Consider the following 18,471-nt stretch of genomic DNA (forward strand, 5'->3'; position numbering starts at 1 on the left):
AGTGATTTGTGCTCCTGCAAATTAAGCAGGCTATTTGCAGAGGCAATTCGAGGAAGATTTGACAAATCACTCCGGAGAAACATTAGCCTGCTTGGTAATACAGAAAAAGTTTTATTTCTGTGCTTGCTTTGGTAATACGTCTATTTGGATGACTATTCTTTATATCCTACCACACATTCAAAAAAAAAAAAAGAATCTGATTTACATTTTTTAAATTACCGCAGTTGCACATAATTCTATTAGGTATAGGCCAATGTGAACTTATTAAGTTAAGTTTGCGATTTTAGATGTCACCCTGTGAAACAAATGCATTATTAGGGTGACAGAACACATTTTTAGCGATAGCACTGCAAAATCGACGTGCGGATGGCAGCAGCAGACCATAAAAATTGGCAGTTTACCGGGGCACTTAGCGCCCCAGTCTTAAAGGGAATGAACTTTGATTGGCTATGAGTGAATTCAGTTGCAACACACCCACTGATAATTTGACCTACACTGGGCGATTCAGCAGTGCGCTCCTCGCCTCCAAGTCGCAAAAATGGCAACATAGAGTAGTCAGTGTGTCCATATACCACGCTGCTGACTGCGCCTATGCGGCCTGCGACATTGATTCCAGAACACAGAGCCCTGAGAATGCCCTGTCCCTCTCCTTTTCAGAATAAGAGCGTGCACCCTGTCAGAATGCACCTAGAACAGCCCCCCTCCCAAACCGCGCAATTAAACGTTCTCATATCACCGCTCAGAAATCCCCTTGTTTATTACCACTGCCCAGGCCTTATCTTGTCCCTTTTTAGGCCGCTCTAATCCGCTTTATAATTATACAAACTTTAATTAGTTTGTATCCAGAATAACTATTAAATCTCATCATACTTTAAACAAGAGCATAAGGGAGGGTCTGGAAAACATGCTCCATGACCTCTAACTACCATTTACCACATTCTGGAACATACATGTCAGCAAACACACACATGTTGTTGATAAATTTGGCATAGATTTAACATGAAAATACAAACCCTCACCCTTTCCATGTACTTGGGGTGTCACCTGTGAAGGTGGAGGCACAGCTTTTCTTTATTAATCTTTTAGGTAATAAGACAATACCATTGTGAAACATGTCTCATATAGTTATGAAACTGGATTCTAAGCTCTCGTAAGTGATGGGACATGATATTATGGTAACAGATGATAAAACTGGAGAGCAAAAATAAGATATGGCACAGCGGTCAAATTGGCATTTAACTGTGATCTGGGTGCACAAATTCTGTCGGCAAAATTCCTCGAAAATGTAATGAAATGCTAATCAGGGTTCAGTCTTTATCAATTCCATCTGCTGCCTAAAGTCGTACCCCATGCCCCCGCCCCCACATCCTCCCGCTCCATGCCCCTCGATGTTGGCAGAGAGTCTAACGAGAAGAGGAAGGGCAGTGGAATGGAGTCACATGGCTAGGGGGTTAACGCAATCTCTGTTCACACTCCCGGGCATGCTGGGATGCGTGCAGCGGAGCCGGAGGTACAGAGCTGTCAGCGGCCGAGCAGCCTGCCGACCTATTTCTGAACGCAGCCCCCGGCGGAGGCTCCGGCGTCTAAAATTAAATCCCGTCTCGGGGCGTGATGATCAATCCCGCGGGACGCGTCGCCATCGAAAGCCCGTGTCCCGCGGCCGCTCGCGAACGCCTCCGGGGCCGCGCGGCGGGCCCTCCGCGTAACCTGCGGGGCGGGAGGACGTAGGCCCTCCGCGGCGTCCCCATCTTCCGCGCCCGTGGACACGAAGGCGGCAGAAAAGCACGGGCATGCAGGACAAACCGGACGATTACCACCATTCTTTCTCCCTCAGAAGTATCTATGTAACCAGTTTCAGAGGCTGAATCACCTACTGTTGGCCTTCGTTAGCATGTTGCTACCTTCGCCTGCCCGGAGGCGGTGCCAAGCCGCGAAAGAGCACATGACACCTGCGCTCTCTGTGCCATACGGGCAGGTAGCTTGAGTAAATGACATCACACTTTCAATGAGCCAATGAGAAGCCTCGGCACAGAGCTGAGCACAGGGGCCTCAGGTGGGACAAAATCTGTGCATCTCTGCATCGTGGTCATCCAGCAGGCTTTGCATAGAAGTGTATGGGAATGCACACAGGCAAGTGCCTACAGACATGCAGCAACAATGTGAAGGGTTCTCCCCTCTATGGACAAACACTATGAAATGTGTTTCTAATACAGAAAAAATGTAATCCCAATGATAATCCGCAATTCTAAAAGACCACATAATCCTACACCTACACATGCTCCAAGAGCGTTTCTCTGATCTAAACCATTCAATTATTGAAGGAATTCAGGGATCCAAGTAATCATGTTGTTGGACCACATGACTAAAAACACATTCAAATGGAATATCATCTAATAGAAGCGCTCTGGCTCTCACAGTAATTTACAAAAAAAGAAAGGACATTTTTTTTAACTTATGTAACACTTTCAGGGCAGGTAAACAGATGCTGTTTGGTACTCTGCCAGGACACTTTATTATGGCAATCGCTTTTCCTTTCAAAGGGTCATGACCTCTGCACTATCCATTCTGTCAATCACCATGCAACAGACAGGAAGTGGCCGGAGAGTGACTGAGCGCCATATACGGTACCAAACTGCACGGCTTTCCCACGGCTGTCGAAAGACGGAACGTGTAAAGGAAACCCGATGAGGAACGCACCGATCTCAGCGACCATCAATCGTTCGCTTCAAGTCCCGTTCCCGAGCCTTTCCACGTGAAGGAAATCGATGAGGATTCCTTTCGAATGAAGATGGGAATGAAAACGTTTGGGGCGGGAGGGCCAGGCGGAAGGGACGGGGGCTGAGTAATGGACCCGCGAAACTCGCGCTGGGGAGCGGGGGGGATCAGCGATCGGCGGCGATAATCAGTCAAACCGCGGACGGCGTGATCTCGCGTCTCGTAACGACAACGCGGCTGTCTTCCGGAGATCACGGATGGGATTTCCACATCGGGCTCAGGCATCCCAAGCTTTAAGGGCAGCGGTTTCCTGCAGTATCGAATGAACAGGACTGAGCGCGTGCGGCCCCCTCCAGCGCGGCTGGCGTCCTCTCGCCTCTCCTCTCTTCGCGCGAGGTGACTATGTGAGGCGCGCCGAGGTCGAAACGGAGCGAAAGGAGACCTGCCGACCGCGAACGCGTCCTTCCTTCGCGGTTCAACTTTCCAGCCTCTCAGTATAGCACACCTGACACATTTGACTAAATGCTTCTTATCACGTTGTCCCGACGTTCCCAAGACAAAACTAAAAATATAAATTAAACAAATACTAGCCATGACAAATTAAGGTACCAGAAATAGAAGTTTTCTAAAAAAAAAAAAAAAAAAAAAACTGTTCAAAGTGTTAATTGCAATAGATCTGGCACTTCCTAAATGCAGTCCATGTGTGAACGGGCTAAAACAGGCTCTAAAGAGCACTTTATGCTATGAATTTCAGCGTTTTTATGGGTTCTATTAATTGCACATTGGCTTATGATAATGATGATTATTATTATTACTTTATTATTACTGTGAGAGTCGTGCCACACAGCTGCTGATGTGACAGGGGAAACAGATCTGAAAAAAACTCCAGCGTGACAGCGTGACCCTCGGGATCAGAGCAGAGCAGAAGAGACAGGGCCACAGCAAACGAGAGCCCTCCAGCTCAGGGCCTCCAGCTCAGGGCCTCCCGATGCAGAGCGACGGATTTCTGAAGCACGGCGCAGTCCGCAGCGCCAGACCTGCACTCCACAGCGACCCGACCGAGTCACCAATTAATATTTATGTTTATTATTTATTATTATTTTAACTTAATCATCACAATTAGCTCACCGTGTTCCACAGACCTGGCAGATTCCCAACACGTTTCACGAAGATTCCCTTAACCTTCAGACAAAGGGGATGATATTGCGTTTTTTTCTCAACCGGCCTTCTCACATGGAATAATTCAAACCCAATCTCATGTCTCATGCTTGGCAATTCACGCTATAAATCTTAGCCCACCCAAGGCATTTTCAATTTGATACCTCATTCACCAGGATGTTAATATAGATCGCCTACACCTGGACAGGAATTCTATAACTCTAATCCTTAATTGACCACCAAAAGAACTAAATCCTGTAGATGGAGCAAACGGTAATCTTTGAACCTACATACAAGCTGTTGTCATTACAGCAATTCCAGTTCAATTGCACATGAAAGCAGATGTTTCTGGTCAGTGTGAGGCTTTTATTAAAATGGAGCATACGCTCTTTCTTGTTCCTCCCCACTACATTTCTAACAGTGGAAAAAGCTTTCTGTAAGATTGTCTCAAGCAGAGAACAAACCATTTAGCCCTCTAAAAGGGCAAATTAAACAGGGAACACTTGTTATCAGAGAAGAAGAGAGTGACCCCCAATGACTAACATTCACACTAAAAAGCTACCAACATACTCATCTTTTTTCATAAAAAAATAATTCTGTACCATTTCAGAGAATGCAAATAGAATTGGTGTTCTCTCATGACCCAATCTACCCACGGCACTTTGTGAAAGAAGTAAGAAACCAGGACATACAGTACTTGCAAAAGTTCAAATGCATACAAATTGCATAGCCACAATTTAGCACAGCATGCACAGTCATGGAGCACGAGTACACAGATACACGAGACACCACAGCTGTCAGGCACAAAACACGATCACATCACGCGACAATCACGGCACTTTAAGGGGAGATAAAAGCCTTACAAAGTGTTGAGCGAGTCGGGCTGTTGAAGGAAGAGAGAGGGTCGTAGGGGAGCAGAGTGCTGACATGGAGAGAGGGCGATTCTGAGCCAAGGGTCTGACCTAAGGTGGGACAGAACACGAAAAGGAAGTGCAGAAAGAACATATCAAACACCCAACCCACACTAGACTGCTGGAATCCAACACCCTGCCGGCCCAACCAATTATCACTGTTCCAAAATAAAAGGTTGGGCAAAGTCTTGTCATTTTAAGTTGAATTGTTTGTTAGTGTTTGTACTTTTAGCAGGGAAAGAGCCAAGATGACAGGTGGCTTTCCCATCCCTCAAATCAATCCAAAATTGGTGGTAATTCAGTCAATTTGGCTCAAGACGCAAAAACGGGCGGCCCGAGGTCCAAAGTAATGCGTTCCAGCCTGTCTGCCACAGAAACAAAACCCATAATAAACAGTCACATTAAACCTAATGCCCTCAAGACCACTTGACTGCCAACTGCTTTCTAAATAAATCATAGCCTATTCACTAAATAAATGCAGATATGACCTGTCCAAATTCAAAAACCAATTAACGTAGCAATTTTAACTTTGTAACTTCGAAAAATGTATTTTAAATGCATATTAAACCATTATCCATTAACTGTGTCAACTGCAGAGGAAGGCCAAGCTGGCTGTTTCCTTTTCCACCCAGCAGGTCAGTGCCAAGTCAGTGAATTCAGCTACAGACTCGGCCCTGCACACTGGTGGCCTTCTTTAAGAACCGATACAGCCCTCATTGCCCACCCCTGCACTACACTGGATTACCAGCTAATACATACCAAACTGCACTTAAAACCTCTTTTACCTTTTCATCTATACACAATAAAAGAAGGATAAACAGCAGTCTCCTTTGAAAATGGCAAGTGTACATTTCTTTCAGTTTAGTGCTGTAGGCCTACATGTACAAAATTGCTGACTAAATGTCCAAAACTATCACCTGTAACAGGATACTGGCAACATGGCCCCATTTCTTTCTTCAAATCCTTTACGGCTTGACCAGATGAATCATTATGCTAAAATCCTAATAAGTTACCATGTGTTACCTTGTCCATTCTTGATGACTCATTGTAACAAGATCAAGAACATTCCCAGCCACAGGAATGTCACATTCTAGTCCAAAAAGTGGTGTTTGCTCAAACTAATTTCTACAACAGTCTGATTATACCGTCACCATACCTCTTTCACAAATTACAAGCATGTCCTCACTGATGCAACACAACAGTACTGACGTGCAGAGACACATTAAAGTACCAGAGTACTAAATACAAAGAGCGCAAATCAAGACTACAGCTTGATTTTCTTTTGCTCAGACACATACCTGGTAGGGCTTTTGCTCATAGTGTTTAGCACTCTTCCTGCCCTCTCCACTGCAGAGAGCATACTGTGTCAGAGTTGGGGAAAGTGAGGCTGACTCGGAGACATGGAGCGTGCTTCTACATCAGAAGTTCTCAGCCCTGGTCCTGGAAGGCCTGCTGGGCCCCTTTGTTACTAGTTTATCAATTTAAGCAATTTACCACACGATTAACTTGCCCTGACCTGGTTTTTGGGTCAGGGTGAGGGTTGAAAATCCCTGCTCTAGAAGGAAATCAGAAATATTTTGTCAAAACAAGGAGTCAGACATTCATTCTTCATTTAATGACCAGATGGTCCTGTTAAATCTCCATCTCTCAAGCCATTCTCCCTTAAACAGGCGAGAGACACCACTGTGGCCCTGTACACTGCTTTCACCAGCATGCAGACACGTATATTGTCAAGCCATTAATCTTGAGGTAAGAATGACAATTTGCAAAGCTTGATCTAATTATTGCGATGATCAATCAAGGTTAAGCCAATATGACATGTACATCAGCCAGTAGCAAGCTTGGCATGACCTTAAGCACTGCTACAGCTGAACATGAGTATATCTGTTTTTGCATGAATAACTAAAGAACATAAGAACTGAAATGAATGCCGTCTTGATAGGAAATCACATCTAATTAGCAAAGAATTCTGAACAAAATAACACACACATCTCATTCAATGAGTTTTATTGTAGTTATATTACAACAAAAGTTGTCTGGTTGAAATTAATAACAGTATGTTCAACAAGTCCAGAGACGTGTAGATAAAATATACACACAAAAAGCCTAAGCTGCTTCATTTATAATGCGGTATGACAAGCTATGCATTTATCGAACGTTGGCGGAGACCATTAATAGATTTTATTAAATAATTAGCATATTTTGTCCAAATACCTGCATGTAACCTAAACGGTTTCCCACTCACTTCAACGTGTAGGTGAATTAAACACGACTCGCCGATGTTTCTTTAGCAACCCTGTCTCCTTTGTCTCCATGGCAATCGTTACCCAGTTTACATCCCGACAGGCAGCGCGATGGTTACAGAGACACGCAGGAGCAAATTGTATGCAAATTGCGCAGTAGAAGCCAAAAATAAATGCTGTGCCATGTGCGTCCACGTCATCGTCTGGTTTACAAAACCTTCGTGCCGTCGGAATACATTATTAAAGAATGACACAATAGGTTACAGACTTAGCCTACCTTCGGACACTCGTAAACGAAAAAGGAAAAATCAACAGGGTGCAAGCGACACATCTGTGCGTTATTGTGTAAACGTTAAAGCGACAGTACTCCCATTTCATCTTCATATTACAAATACACAGTATTTACTGAAGCCCCGCAAAATTGTTTATTCTCTCATTTTACTATTAATAATTGCGTAGCCTTTGGTTTTTGTTTTGTTTCAGTTAATTTCCAATGAAGAACAGCCATGGCAGTAACACGCACCATGTTTGAGACTGATGGGGGTTTACACGTTCAGTCATTAATGGATGGTTAACAAAGAAAGCGGGTGTCCTCCACAGCCCGGTTTCCACCAGGAACCCCCATCTCGTGGTGCGGGCAGCACCGTGCGTAAACCGCAGCACTGCCGTAACCAAACGTTTTACTGATGTCGGGGTTTTATTCCAGAAGAGGAAAATAAGACAGATGCACAGAGCGCACGGTCGCTTTAAGGCAGCAAGCTTTGTTGTAAGGTTCGTCTCTTACCCTTAGAAGCATCCTTTTCTTCTTTAGGCTTCGCCACTTTTCCGCTCATAGATCCCAGTTTGGATGTGTAATTCCCAATTAAGACTAGAAACAAAATCCGTAAATGGTTTAAAAACTGCGTCTTCGGAGAAATCCTCGGAAAATCCCCCCTAATGTACCGGTTTTTGAGATAAGGGCACTGTGAGACGAAATAAAGAAAATAGCTAAATTAGCTTCAGAGGTTGCAATTTATTCGAAACAAAGAAAGACGTGATGAATGATGTGCACCAAATTCTTACCATTCAGCCTCGAGTCCATTTAGACTACAAATGCCTATCCACCGATTGCAGACGTCAGATAATGCAAGTAAATGCATAAAAATAAACGGCGCAACAGACCCAACAAAAAAATCATTTCAAAATCTGCCGTTTGCAGTAGGTGGCTATACTCGTCGGAGACATTCGCTGCAGGACCAAGAGGAAAGATACCATGTAGAATGTCTGCACTACAAAACTCTCAAAAGAGCTCCGGTGTCAGCAACGTTGCTGTTAATACGGTTGAAACTGCTCCTTTGTGCATTTACCATTCTTACCTTATCTCTTCCACGCTTTCCGCTACATCAATGCACATTGATAAGAAAACACTCATCCACGAAGATTTCCGTGCCCTGTACAGAAACACGACGGTTCCCGCGCTTGTAAAAATCAAGAAATAAAAAAAAATGTATAGAAAAAATAACAGCACTCCAAACGTGTTTCAGTCGACGTCAGATGAAAAAGGAATATGGCATTTAAATTAAAATAACCCGGGCCCACGGCAACATCCTTCACTAACTACGGAGGGTTATTGGCAAGTGTCTGCACTCTGGAGCATGCTATAGCAGGCTATGATGTGAGAAGACTATTCCCAATCACTTGAAGTATTCAGATGCCTCTCATCCAGGCATAAAATAACTAAAAAGGTCAATATCCACGCAGAGGGAACACAACACTTTATTTACAGTAGTGTCGATACAGATAGGCTTCAGGTGCCAATATTAACCAATTGCAATTATAATGCATTTACAAACATGTAATCAATTATTAACCGGTTAAATTCCATCCCCCATTTTATAAAGTCAACTTACGTGAGGTTGTAATTACAATTGCAAGCAAGTCTTACGGGCCTTTTGAAAGTGGCTAGATTCTGTTGATTTACACTCATTTAAACGCAAAATTTAGTGGAAAGAAAATCATTTTTCCGCGTTGGTTGTATAGTTCAAGGCCTACTGTATTGTTTGATGGTGATTGGCTGCGTTCAGTAAACCGGTAACTGAAGTGGTTGTACATTATGAAACGAGGTAAGAAACACACATATATGATTAATTCACCAACTACTTTAGAAATCAGCCCCGCCATACGTGGATTCAAAGTTCTCTAAAATATTGCATGGACTAAATCACTTAAATGTATTCACGTATTGTATATATACGTACGCCTATAACACTTAAATGTGAAACTTCACAGGATGAAAATTCAGTTGTACAAAAGTTGCGTAAAAGTTGCAAAAAAAGCGGATAATTACGCTCACAGAGCCACATAAAGACAATGCACAAGACGTGAAACTCCCCGAGAGCAATACCATTAACTATGTATAAACAAATATAGACTATTATTAAATGACCAAGTGCGCAATTCTCTCACCTGGGAGCGATGTTGAAGAAAAAATCAAAAAGCAGTCGCAGGCAGTGTGTCCGATGGTCTTGTGAACAATAGGCAACCAAAGTCCTGTCCGAATTTTCTGAAATCTGGTAGACGCATAACATTCATATAAATCAGATGAGTCCAAGTCTGATCTTCATTGAAAAGTACTAAAACGTCATAATGACTCGCCAGAGTTACTCTCTCAACTGAGTTGGGAAAATGTTCGACATACCTTCCTAAAGTTTCACTGCGCTGTCGAGTTTTTTTTTAATTTTTTTACCTTGTCCTCCCAAAAGATTATTGTACAATGAAATGCAAACGACATGTAACTGCGTAGATCCCTGACAGAATTCCGATACTATGCAAACCAGAGGGATGTAGCCTTCAAGCTGCCGTTTAGTCTTTACTCTGTCCACACATAAATCGTGATCGAAGCCATTCATCGGGCCATTACACACGTAACCTATCAGACACCGTCAGCTAATAGTGTACAGCTTTCAACGAACATTCCATTTAAAACATTATTTAATTGTGTCTCCAGAAGACTACCACATAAGCTAATGCACGCTAATAATAAGCGAATAAAGCAACATACACTTCCTGTGCTACTTCGAATTTGACATAAGAGCACGTCATTGCTTTCATTAAATGACTTGTCTGCGCATAGCCCTTCAGAAATTGCTGAGTAAGAAACAAAACTTCGGCGTGCTGAATATCTTGTTCATATATTTAAGGTTGCACGTTAGGAAGGGTATTCTTTATGTTAAAGAATGTGCGACTGTTTTGTTGCGGTAAGGCATTTTGTCAATTCCTATAAATTCAACGAGAGGAAGGCTAATAGCCGGCGTTGTTAGAAATAGTTAACTCACTGCTCTTTTTCTTTTGCGGGGAACTGTAACGTAATGACGTTTGCATTTTCTTCAAAGCTCACCAACATTCCGACCAGTGAATGACGTTTTTTTTCTTCCTTTACATTTCTTTAAATTTAAAAATTACAGCGGAATGTGTTTATGGTCGAGAGGAAGCATGGTTGATCCATCAGCTGAAGCTGAGGCATGACAACTATACGTATTTGAAAAATACAAAGTTTCACATTTAGCCCAACAAAAGGCGATCTGATTAAACTGCCGAAAGATCTTACATGCTGCCGGTGATATTTAATTCAGTACCACGGAGAGCGTCAGTAGCATAATATGTATATTCTTCGAAAACTATAACGTAAAACATTGTTTTTAAATGGACACGGTCTCTGGATATTAAAGTCTACGCGGACGGGGCTCGGTTCAGTATAGCTGGCCATTATCCGATCGCCCAACTGACGCCTTTCTATCCTTGGTGGTAGAAAAAGTTATGGTTAGTTGGGAGGATATTTGACATCTTTAAAGTTTCTTTACGCGTTTTCAAGCCCAGGTGCTACATACAACCGGATATATCGCATTGTAGACTATTATAAAGAAAAGCAACAACCTTTAAGTGAAATGAGTCAAAGTCGCGCCGGGTCCCCGTTTACCACTGGATGTGCTGTTGTGGAAAGCATGCACTTGTCTCTGAACGTTCGTTCTTTCAAATTCGTCGAGGCGACTAGCCCGTAAAGTTTTGCCCATATTTTACTTGTGCTCAAATACGGTATTATTAATATTGGTCCATTACTGTAATACAAGGTTGTAAACATTCAGACATAACTATAGAGACATAAGTAAAATAATGCACTACATTTGCGAACTAGATAAGTAGCCTACAGTTTTATACCTATTTGGATTTGAAAGATGTTGACATTTACTTTACGCAGCTGCTCGTTATATCTTTATTGAAATATCTTTGTTTAGTTACTGGTGTAATTTGCTGTGTTTAGAAATAATTTACACAAAGCTTTAAAAACTTAATAGTAACGCTCAGCCCAAACGACAGATGATTGTAATATTTGCTATACTGGCTGTAAACGGTAATGTAAAAATATCTCTGCGCAGTTTACATGCTGGTGTAGGCTATGGAGACGTAATAAGCGCAACTCCAGCACTTCGGGTTTTGAGTTATTGCTGGTTTTATAATTTCAAGTATCATCGGGGTCTGAAAACTTTACCATTGCCATTGATTCTGAAGTAGGCTACTTAGGCCTACACCAAAAACTATGGGGCGAGGCACAACATGCTGCACAGGATAGGACCAGATGGAAGCAGATAGTCGCAGCCTTATGTTGCACAGGGAACAAAGAGGATTAAGTAAGTAAAAACCATGGACAGATAGTTCTCCCTGATATTATTTTGGATCTGTTCAACCAAGAAATGTTGCAATCCTCGCGCCAGAAGCCCCTCTCATATGCAGCCTTACCTTTTAATATTAACTTTATAGCCGGCGACAAGACAATTAGTTGACAGGATTCACTTTTTCTTAATTACCAAACTGCTTAACGTTAGCTAGTTTGCTGGTTGGTAAGCCCAAGTTAACAAAACTATACATAGCATGGACTTGATAAGAGTCCATGATAAGAGCGAGTGCCCCATGCCAGTAGCTAATGTAATGCAATGACTGTACAGGCTACGTCTTGGTTATGCTCGTCTTAAATCCATCCCACCGTTAGCTTATTTCTTGTAGGCCTATTTGACAACAGCTTGTTCGGCCAATTATAGGCACCGCCACGTGTAAACGCTATGAACGCGTGAAAACAAGGCATAGTCATGTGTGGAAAAAATGTCTGATGTCTGCACTGCCATAAAAACCGATTGATATCAAAATGAGGCCAAGTTACAACAAACAATATTGGCCAGCTTATCCATCCATCATCTATACCCGCTTATCCTGGTCAGGGTTGGAGGGGGTGCTGGAGCCTATCCCAGTGTACACTGGGTGAGAGGCAGGAATACAATTGGCCATTTTACCTAACGCACACTTAAAAAGCTCTGTTCCAGAGTAATGCTACCCAATGTTTCCATAATTATTTACCATCTGAAGAGAATGTGGTCATTCAAACTTTATGTGCAGTTTTTTGGAATCAATGTCGCAGGGCGCATGGGCTCAGTCATTGGCACAGCGTATGGGCGCACAGGGCGTGGCTACTGAAAGTTGGTATTTTCGTTACTAGAGGTGAGGAGTGCACAGCTCAAAGCATGATGCACAGGAAAATGGGCTGGATTATGATGAATATATTATATCAGTGGGTGTGTTGCAGCTGAATTGACTCATAGCCAATCAAATTAACTCTTTTCATTCCCTTTCAGAGCAGGGCACAAAGCGTCCCGGTGTGCTGCCAGTTTCGGTGGTCTTCTGCCATCCGCATATCGATGGTGTACTGCTATCGCAAAAAAATGTATACTGTTCGTTTAATGCAATAGTTTCACACAGTGAGGTCTAAAATTGCAAACTAAATGTGTACCAAGTGCTTAATCAGTTCACATTGCCCTACGCCTAATATTGTATTTATTATTTATTTTATTTTTGAGTGGGCAGGATATTATAATGAAACAAAGTCCACCATATTCCAAAATTGCCAAGACAGAAACTTGATTATTTTTACATTTAAATTTTAAATAACCAAAAATGGGAATCATGGAAGAGTAGCTAGGCTAACTGAGAGAAACTTTAATGCTCGTCTCCCATTTGAAAAACATTTCAATGCACTGTAGGTAGATGTCCATTAATTTTGTAATTAATGGATACACTGAACCTTAGTCTGGATGCTCATGGTCACCACCTCACAACAGACAGTACCAGTGGCCAGACCAAAGAGAGCCAGAGGATAGGAGGTACTGTGAAGTAAATCCTGTAAGTCTGACGTGAAAGCAAGTTTCTGAGGCCCATCATTGCACCTCAGGTTTATCAGCTCTGAAACTCCTGTCCTTCTGTTATAAAATGAATATGTGGCATTATGACAACTAGGTTTAAAGCAGGAGCAGTTAACATTGATGTCCCCATGCCTGGAGATCTGAGTGTCAGCTGAAGAAGGAAAGTGCATTTGAGAGTCATCTATAAAGGCCCTAAGCACAGGCCTCGTCTCATTTTAACACAGAGAACAGGAAGTCATACACCATTTGGCAGATAAAGCTTTGTAGAAGACTGAGACACTTTCCTATGATCCAGAGAGCACCTGGCATTGTAAAATGTCTGACGCATAGTCTAGATTTAAAAATAAAAGCTCTGTGACGAGACTAGTCCAGTTCCTGAATATTTAATGTTTGCTTATGCAATTATTATGCTTTGTTTTAAAGGTAGCATTCTTTGCACATGCCTGAATGATAAACAGCTGCAGTTAATTAACTCCAGAAGAAAAAGGCTTACATGAATCAAAAAGCCCAAAGGCTGCCCTACTAGTACTTCAGTAACTTTCTACACTGTTTAAAGCAAGCTGAAGCACCCATCCTGTGATCCCCATGCCTCTGGAGCACCGCAGTGACGTTTCAACTTGTGTCTGGCATGCTTGTGTTCACAACACTGATTTTACTTAATGCTGAGTGGAGTCAAAGTTGTCATTGCCAAAAGAAATTCACAACTCTAAAATATGCATACATGGTAATTCAATTCATGCCATATACTCCATGCAGGTAGCATGGCCTTAATTTATATAGTATTAAGTATTCACTACTGGGAGTCAGATGTGATGCTCATTCTGTCAGACATATTGCTGCAGGAAGTAGCTGTTGCACAACCTATGACACTATTTTGAGTGTGGACCCAAACTATATTTTTGGAGTAAGCCAAAGCCAAATGCACGAGACCTGAGAGATTTTCAATGAATTATACAGTCTTGTGGATTTGCAAGGGCAATGCATTATAGACTCATGGAAGGCATTTTTTTATAAAAATGGATTGTGCGTAGTAAGTTTTTGAGTAGGTCCTGAAATGCTGCTGATCAAAGAACAGATAGATATGACAGCAGACTGTGTGCATTTATCTCATAACGTGCATGTGGGTATGGCCCCAGTGACAGCTCCCATCCAAAGAACCAGAAAGGAGGAAGACTGGCATATGGAGGAAGAGGTATATGCAGTCGTTTTCAGCATCAGCATCACAAACCTATTTATCGGCATCAATTGCCACTGCAGTACCACTATTGATGCCCATGTAAGGAGTGCCATTTCTGCATTCAGTGAATGGAAAAATAAAAGATAAAACGTCAGCAAAGGGTAAAACTCACTCGCAGGATTATCCTGCTCATATATGCACAGCAGCTGGGATTACGGTAGATTTACTGAGCCTTGCATATTCAATTCGCCTCAGTTACACTTCCACCTGGCTTTGGAGACTTGCCTTCCCTCAGTCTGAGGAGAAAAGGTCACTTTCCCACCATCTTTTCTCACCTGTTTGAGCAGAGTGAGGTGGCATCAACCTCCCTCTAGCCACCCCAATCTTAGGTGTCAGGCTCATCTGTTTAAGTTCCATTTCCATCTTTTGGCACATCGACTGAGGAAATGGAACGCAGCAGACTGAGGAGGTGGGTGGGGACAGGGGCAAACAGCAGTGACCGTTTGAGTCGTGCACAGGGGGGCACACTCTCCTTTCGCAACAAATGGCTCAGATATTCTGGGTCAATATTCCAACTGCAACCAGAAGCTAATCCAGAATCTGTGTCTTCTCCTCCCTGTTGGTGCTGTCCAGAGGGTGAACCTGATGACCAGGGTCCATATTCCATATGCCCAGTGTGTGTATGTGTGTGAGAGAGTGAGAGAGAGAGAGATTAGACGGTGCTTATCTGACAGAACTGAGTATCAACTTTGCACACACTAGAGAACTCAGAACTGCCTTGCTCAGAATCTCCCAGGGAAAGATGGTCACACTTGAGTGGCTGTGTATGAAACCCACATGAAGATGAGAGATGACGTGTTACACTGAAGTGGGTCAGCTGCTGTTTGCGAGCCCTCCTGGGTGATGCCAATTACCAAGTGCTCATGCAGAGCAGCAGCTGACTTCTGGCTTCCCGTGGTTTCAGGTCAGCCAGGAGTACCACTGAGGACAGAGATGATGCCCTTGGTTTGTTTCCCCCATTCTGGGATAAACTTGTGTGTGATTTTTATCACCCAGGTTTCCTTCCGCATTCAAAGGGATTGATCAATTTCTGGAGATTCACTTTCACTTTATTATCAGCTGATTATTCTTCAAAAAATTATGTTTAACCTTTTTCTCAGTTGAAACTATTTCCTGTGGTGCATTTAATTTGAGACTGCTGCACTCACAGTGAAGTAATGCCACAATATGAAAATATACTGCTATTTCTAATTGTGAATAAACACTGTGATCTGTATTGTACAGCCGCTGGAAGCATCACTGTCCATCCTGCTTCACATTCACATATATTTTCTTGCTTTAGAGAAACCCACAAATGCCCCTATGCCATCGTAAAGCCGACCAGTCACCAGAGACTTCTGCAAGTATACAAAATATACTTCATTGCACATACTGTAAAAAGGATAGAGGGTAACATCCACTTCCAGATGAGCATCTAATTAATACATTTCGCATTACCTTACCTTACATTACAATCACTGTGCAGACAGTATTACCCAGAGCGATAAAGTAAGGGTGAACATCAGTGTTCCCAGAAAAACAAAAATAATTGCAACATCTTGAAGGCACAGAAGGCCCATTTATAGTCAATAAGTGTAATGTTTGCGGAACAAACCAATAATTAGTACAGTAAAAAAAATCAAATACAGCTCCACAACTAGCCTATCTTTACACAGCTATACCTATAATATTACTGTCCCAGAACAACCCATAGCAAGGGTGACACACACAAGACCATGAGGGCCATACTGACTGCAGGTATTTGTCGTTCCCTTTCAGTCAGCAGCCAATTAAGGCCTTGGCACCAAGGTGTGATGGTTTTTTAAACCAATCAGCAACTTAATCACTGATGCTGAAACACATTGAAAACTGCAGCCCTCCAGGACTGGATTTGGATACTTGCAACCACTAGCACCCCATACTATCCCAAAATGAAAAGATGTCTTTACTAGTTAAGACATAACAGCATTATTCAAATGAACTAGCCTGCAGATAGACTGCAGCCATCAGCTGAGAGGCCAATTGTGCTGTTTCTTTGAGACCAATCTTGAGCAGATTCCAGAAAGCCACATCTCCTTCAGCCGCCCGCGATGACCGAGGAGGCGATGCGTGGGACAGTATTAAAATTGTAAGGTATCATTCCCGAAATAATTTCTGGGGCAGTGTGAACAGTGTCCTTAATAAAAACGTCGCGGAGTGATTTATTTGCCGGTGGCGGTCTCTTTTGTTTGAGACGGACAAAGGCGAACACAGGGGAGGCCACGGGCTTGGGTTCCGAGCTGGGGGAGGCGGCTCCTTTGTTCTGCTGACACATGCAGGTGTTCAAGAAGACAGAAGGACAGAGGTGAAAAGAGACACTTCCTACATACCCACCCCATGGAGGACCTCTGGAAGACACTGATAAGGAACACCTTGTCATTATTGTTGCCTGTATGAAAACAATTCCTTCTGTATAGTGGAACATAAACACATTACATTACATGTCATTTAGCACATGTTGACTGGAGCAACTTTAAATACTTTTTGCCTTTTTACAAAGTTACTCACAATACCTTTTGCATTTTTACATAGTATCCATTTATTCAGCTAGAAATACACTGCAGCAGGTGAAGGACCATGCTCAAGGGTACAACAGCCAAAAACTACCAGGAAATTGGACCTACAACTTTTTAGGTTACAAACCCAGTTCTAGGTCACATGCCCTACACATACTACAATGCAGCCCATATACAGTTAAATGATAAAGTATTGAACAGCTGTATCAAATTGGCTGGTTTTCCACTGCACTAATCAGATTTGTATTTTCAAATCAAACAATAACCAAGGCAAATTCAATCTGCATTTATTTCGTGCGTTTTTATTTATTTATTTTTTTAAACAGACAATGAACCATTTTACAACCATGCCAATGAGTCAAGTCCCCCTATTCCAAGTCAGCCTAAGTACTGAGACAAATGAACATTAGCTGTAATTATTTATAATTGGGAAGCAGTGAGTCTCAGGGTACGGGTTATATCCTTTTGATGCGTTTGTAGAGTGTACTTTATAAGCAAAACAAGAAACCAGCAGATGAAAGCCAGAGAACTGAGTACGATGACCAAGAATGCTATTGTGAGCATGAAAGAAAAGAGAATCAATTAGAGCTACTGCAGAATGCTTGAGTATTTCAAAGTCAACAGTACAGAATGTTAGAAATAAACTAACTACTGGAGGACATAGGAATCACCAGCGATCAGGCCATCGATAGAAGATACTAGAAACTGATGACCGGCAAAAATAAACACCAAATTGTCAGCTTGAGTAATTGCTAATGATCTCCATACACTTGGGGTGAAAGTATTGCAGGACATTGCACGCACAAGACTGAGAGAGGCATGTTATACTTCTAGATGTAAAGCTCTCATCAACATCAAGAAGAAAAAGGCAAGGTTGGAATATTATGTGACATTGGAATACTGACAGTGACGCCAATCCATGATTTTCCTCAATTTTCAACGGTTGTCATGATGTCACACGGCTTCCTACAAAATGGGCGGAGGGACGAGACGCCAGGAGGCTACGCAATTGGCGGTGCTCCTGCAAGTACCCCAAAGAAAGCCCATTAGGCAAGCAGCCTGCAACAAGGACCAAGCTGCATGTCTTGGAATTGGAGAAAAGAGAGCGCGCCCCTATTTTCCACATATAACCTCCTGCTGCGATAAAAACCTCCGCTCTTCTGGGAAGGCTTTATACTAGATGTTGGAGCATTGCTGCAGGGATTCGCTTCCATTCAGCCAGAAGCCTCAAATGAATGCTATGATCAAAAACAAGCGAAAGCAGGAATGCACTGATAAAGGTGGTGGCGACTGAAATTGCAGTGCATCGAACTGATTAAACTGCTAGACAACAAATAAATGTCAAAGCAATCAAATTCAATAAAATTATTTGTAAATTATTTTATTACTGAGGGATATTTACTTTGATAGTATTTTCACCATTTAATTTGCTTGCATTTTATTTGATTA

General features: G+C 42.4%; 1 protein-coding gene and 1 long non-coding RNA gene across 11 annotated transcripts in view; both read right to left on the bottom strand.

The window, feature by feature from the left end:
* LOC135263070 (fibroblast growth factor 13) overlaps positions 1–18,471 on the bottom strand; it is a 112,801-nt gene that overhangs the window by 90,617 nt on the left and 3,713 nt on the right. Inside the window, exons 1-5 of one of the 10 annotated variants that reach the window (XM_064350662.1) lie at positions 9,705–9,897; positions 9,473–9,576; positions 7,812–7,989; positions 6,301–6,339; positions 4,737–4,835 (exon numbers count right to left, since the gene is read on the bottom strand). The exons of 2 other annotated variants lie outside the window; for them this stretch is intronic. In XM_064350662.1, the coding sequence (XP_064206732.1) occupies positions 4,737–4,835; positions 6,301–6,339; positions 7,812–7,860 (187 nt within the window). In that variant the 5' untranslated portion in view covers positions 7,861–7,989; positions 9,473–9,576; positions 9,705–9,897. Of the gene's footprint in view, positions 1–4,736; positions 4,836–6,300; positions 6,340–7,811; positions 7,990–8,089; positions 8,269–8,382; positions 8,647–9,472; positions 9,577–9,704; positions 9,898–18,471 lie in introns of those variants that run through there. 7 more of the 10 variants (XM_064350663.1, XM_064350659.1, XM_064350656.1 and 4 more) reach the window with 7 other exon arrangements.
* LOC135263072 (uncharacterized) lies at positions 13,789–18,140 on the bottom strand. Its single transcript, XR_010332391.1, has 2 exons — positions 16,841–18,140; positions 13,789–15,070 (listed from the first exon to the last, which is right to left on the bottom strand). It is a non-coding gene; the product is annotated as an uncharacterized LOC135263072 (long non-coding RNA).

This window comes from Anguilla rostrata, chromosome 9 (genome assembly GCF_018555375.3).
Source record: "Anguilla rostrata isolate EN2019 chromosome 9, ASM1855537v3, whole genome shotgun sequence".
Classification (NCBI taxonomy): Eukaryota; Metazoa; Chordata; class Actinopteri; order Anguilliformes; family Anguillidae; genus Anguilla; species Anguilla rostrata.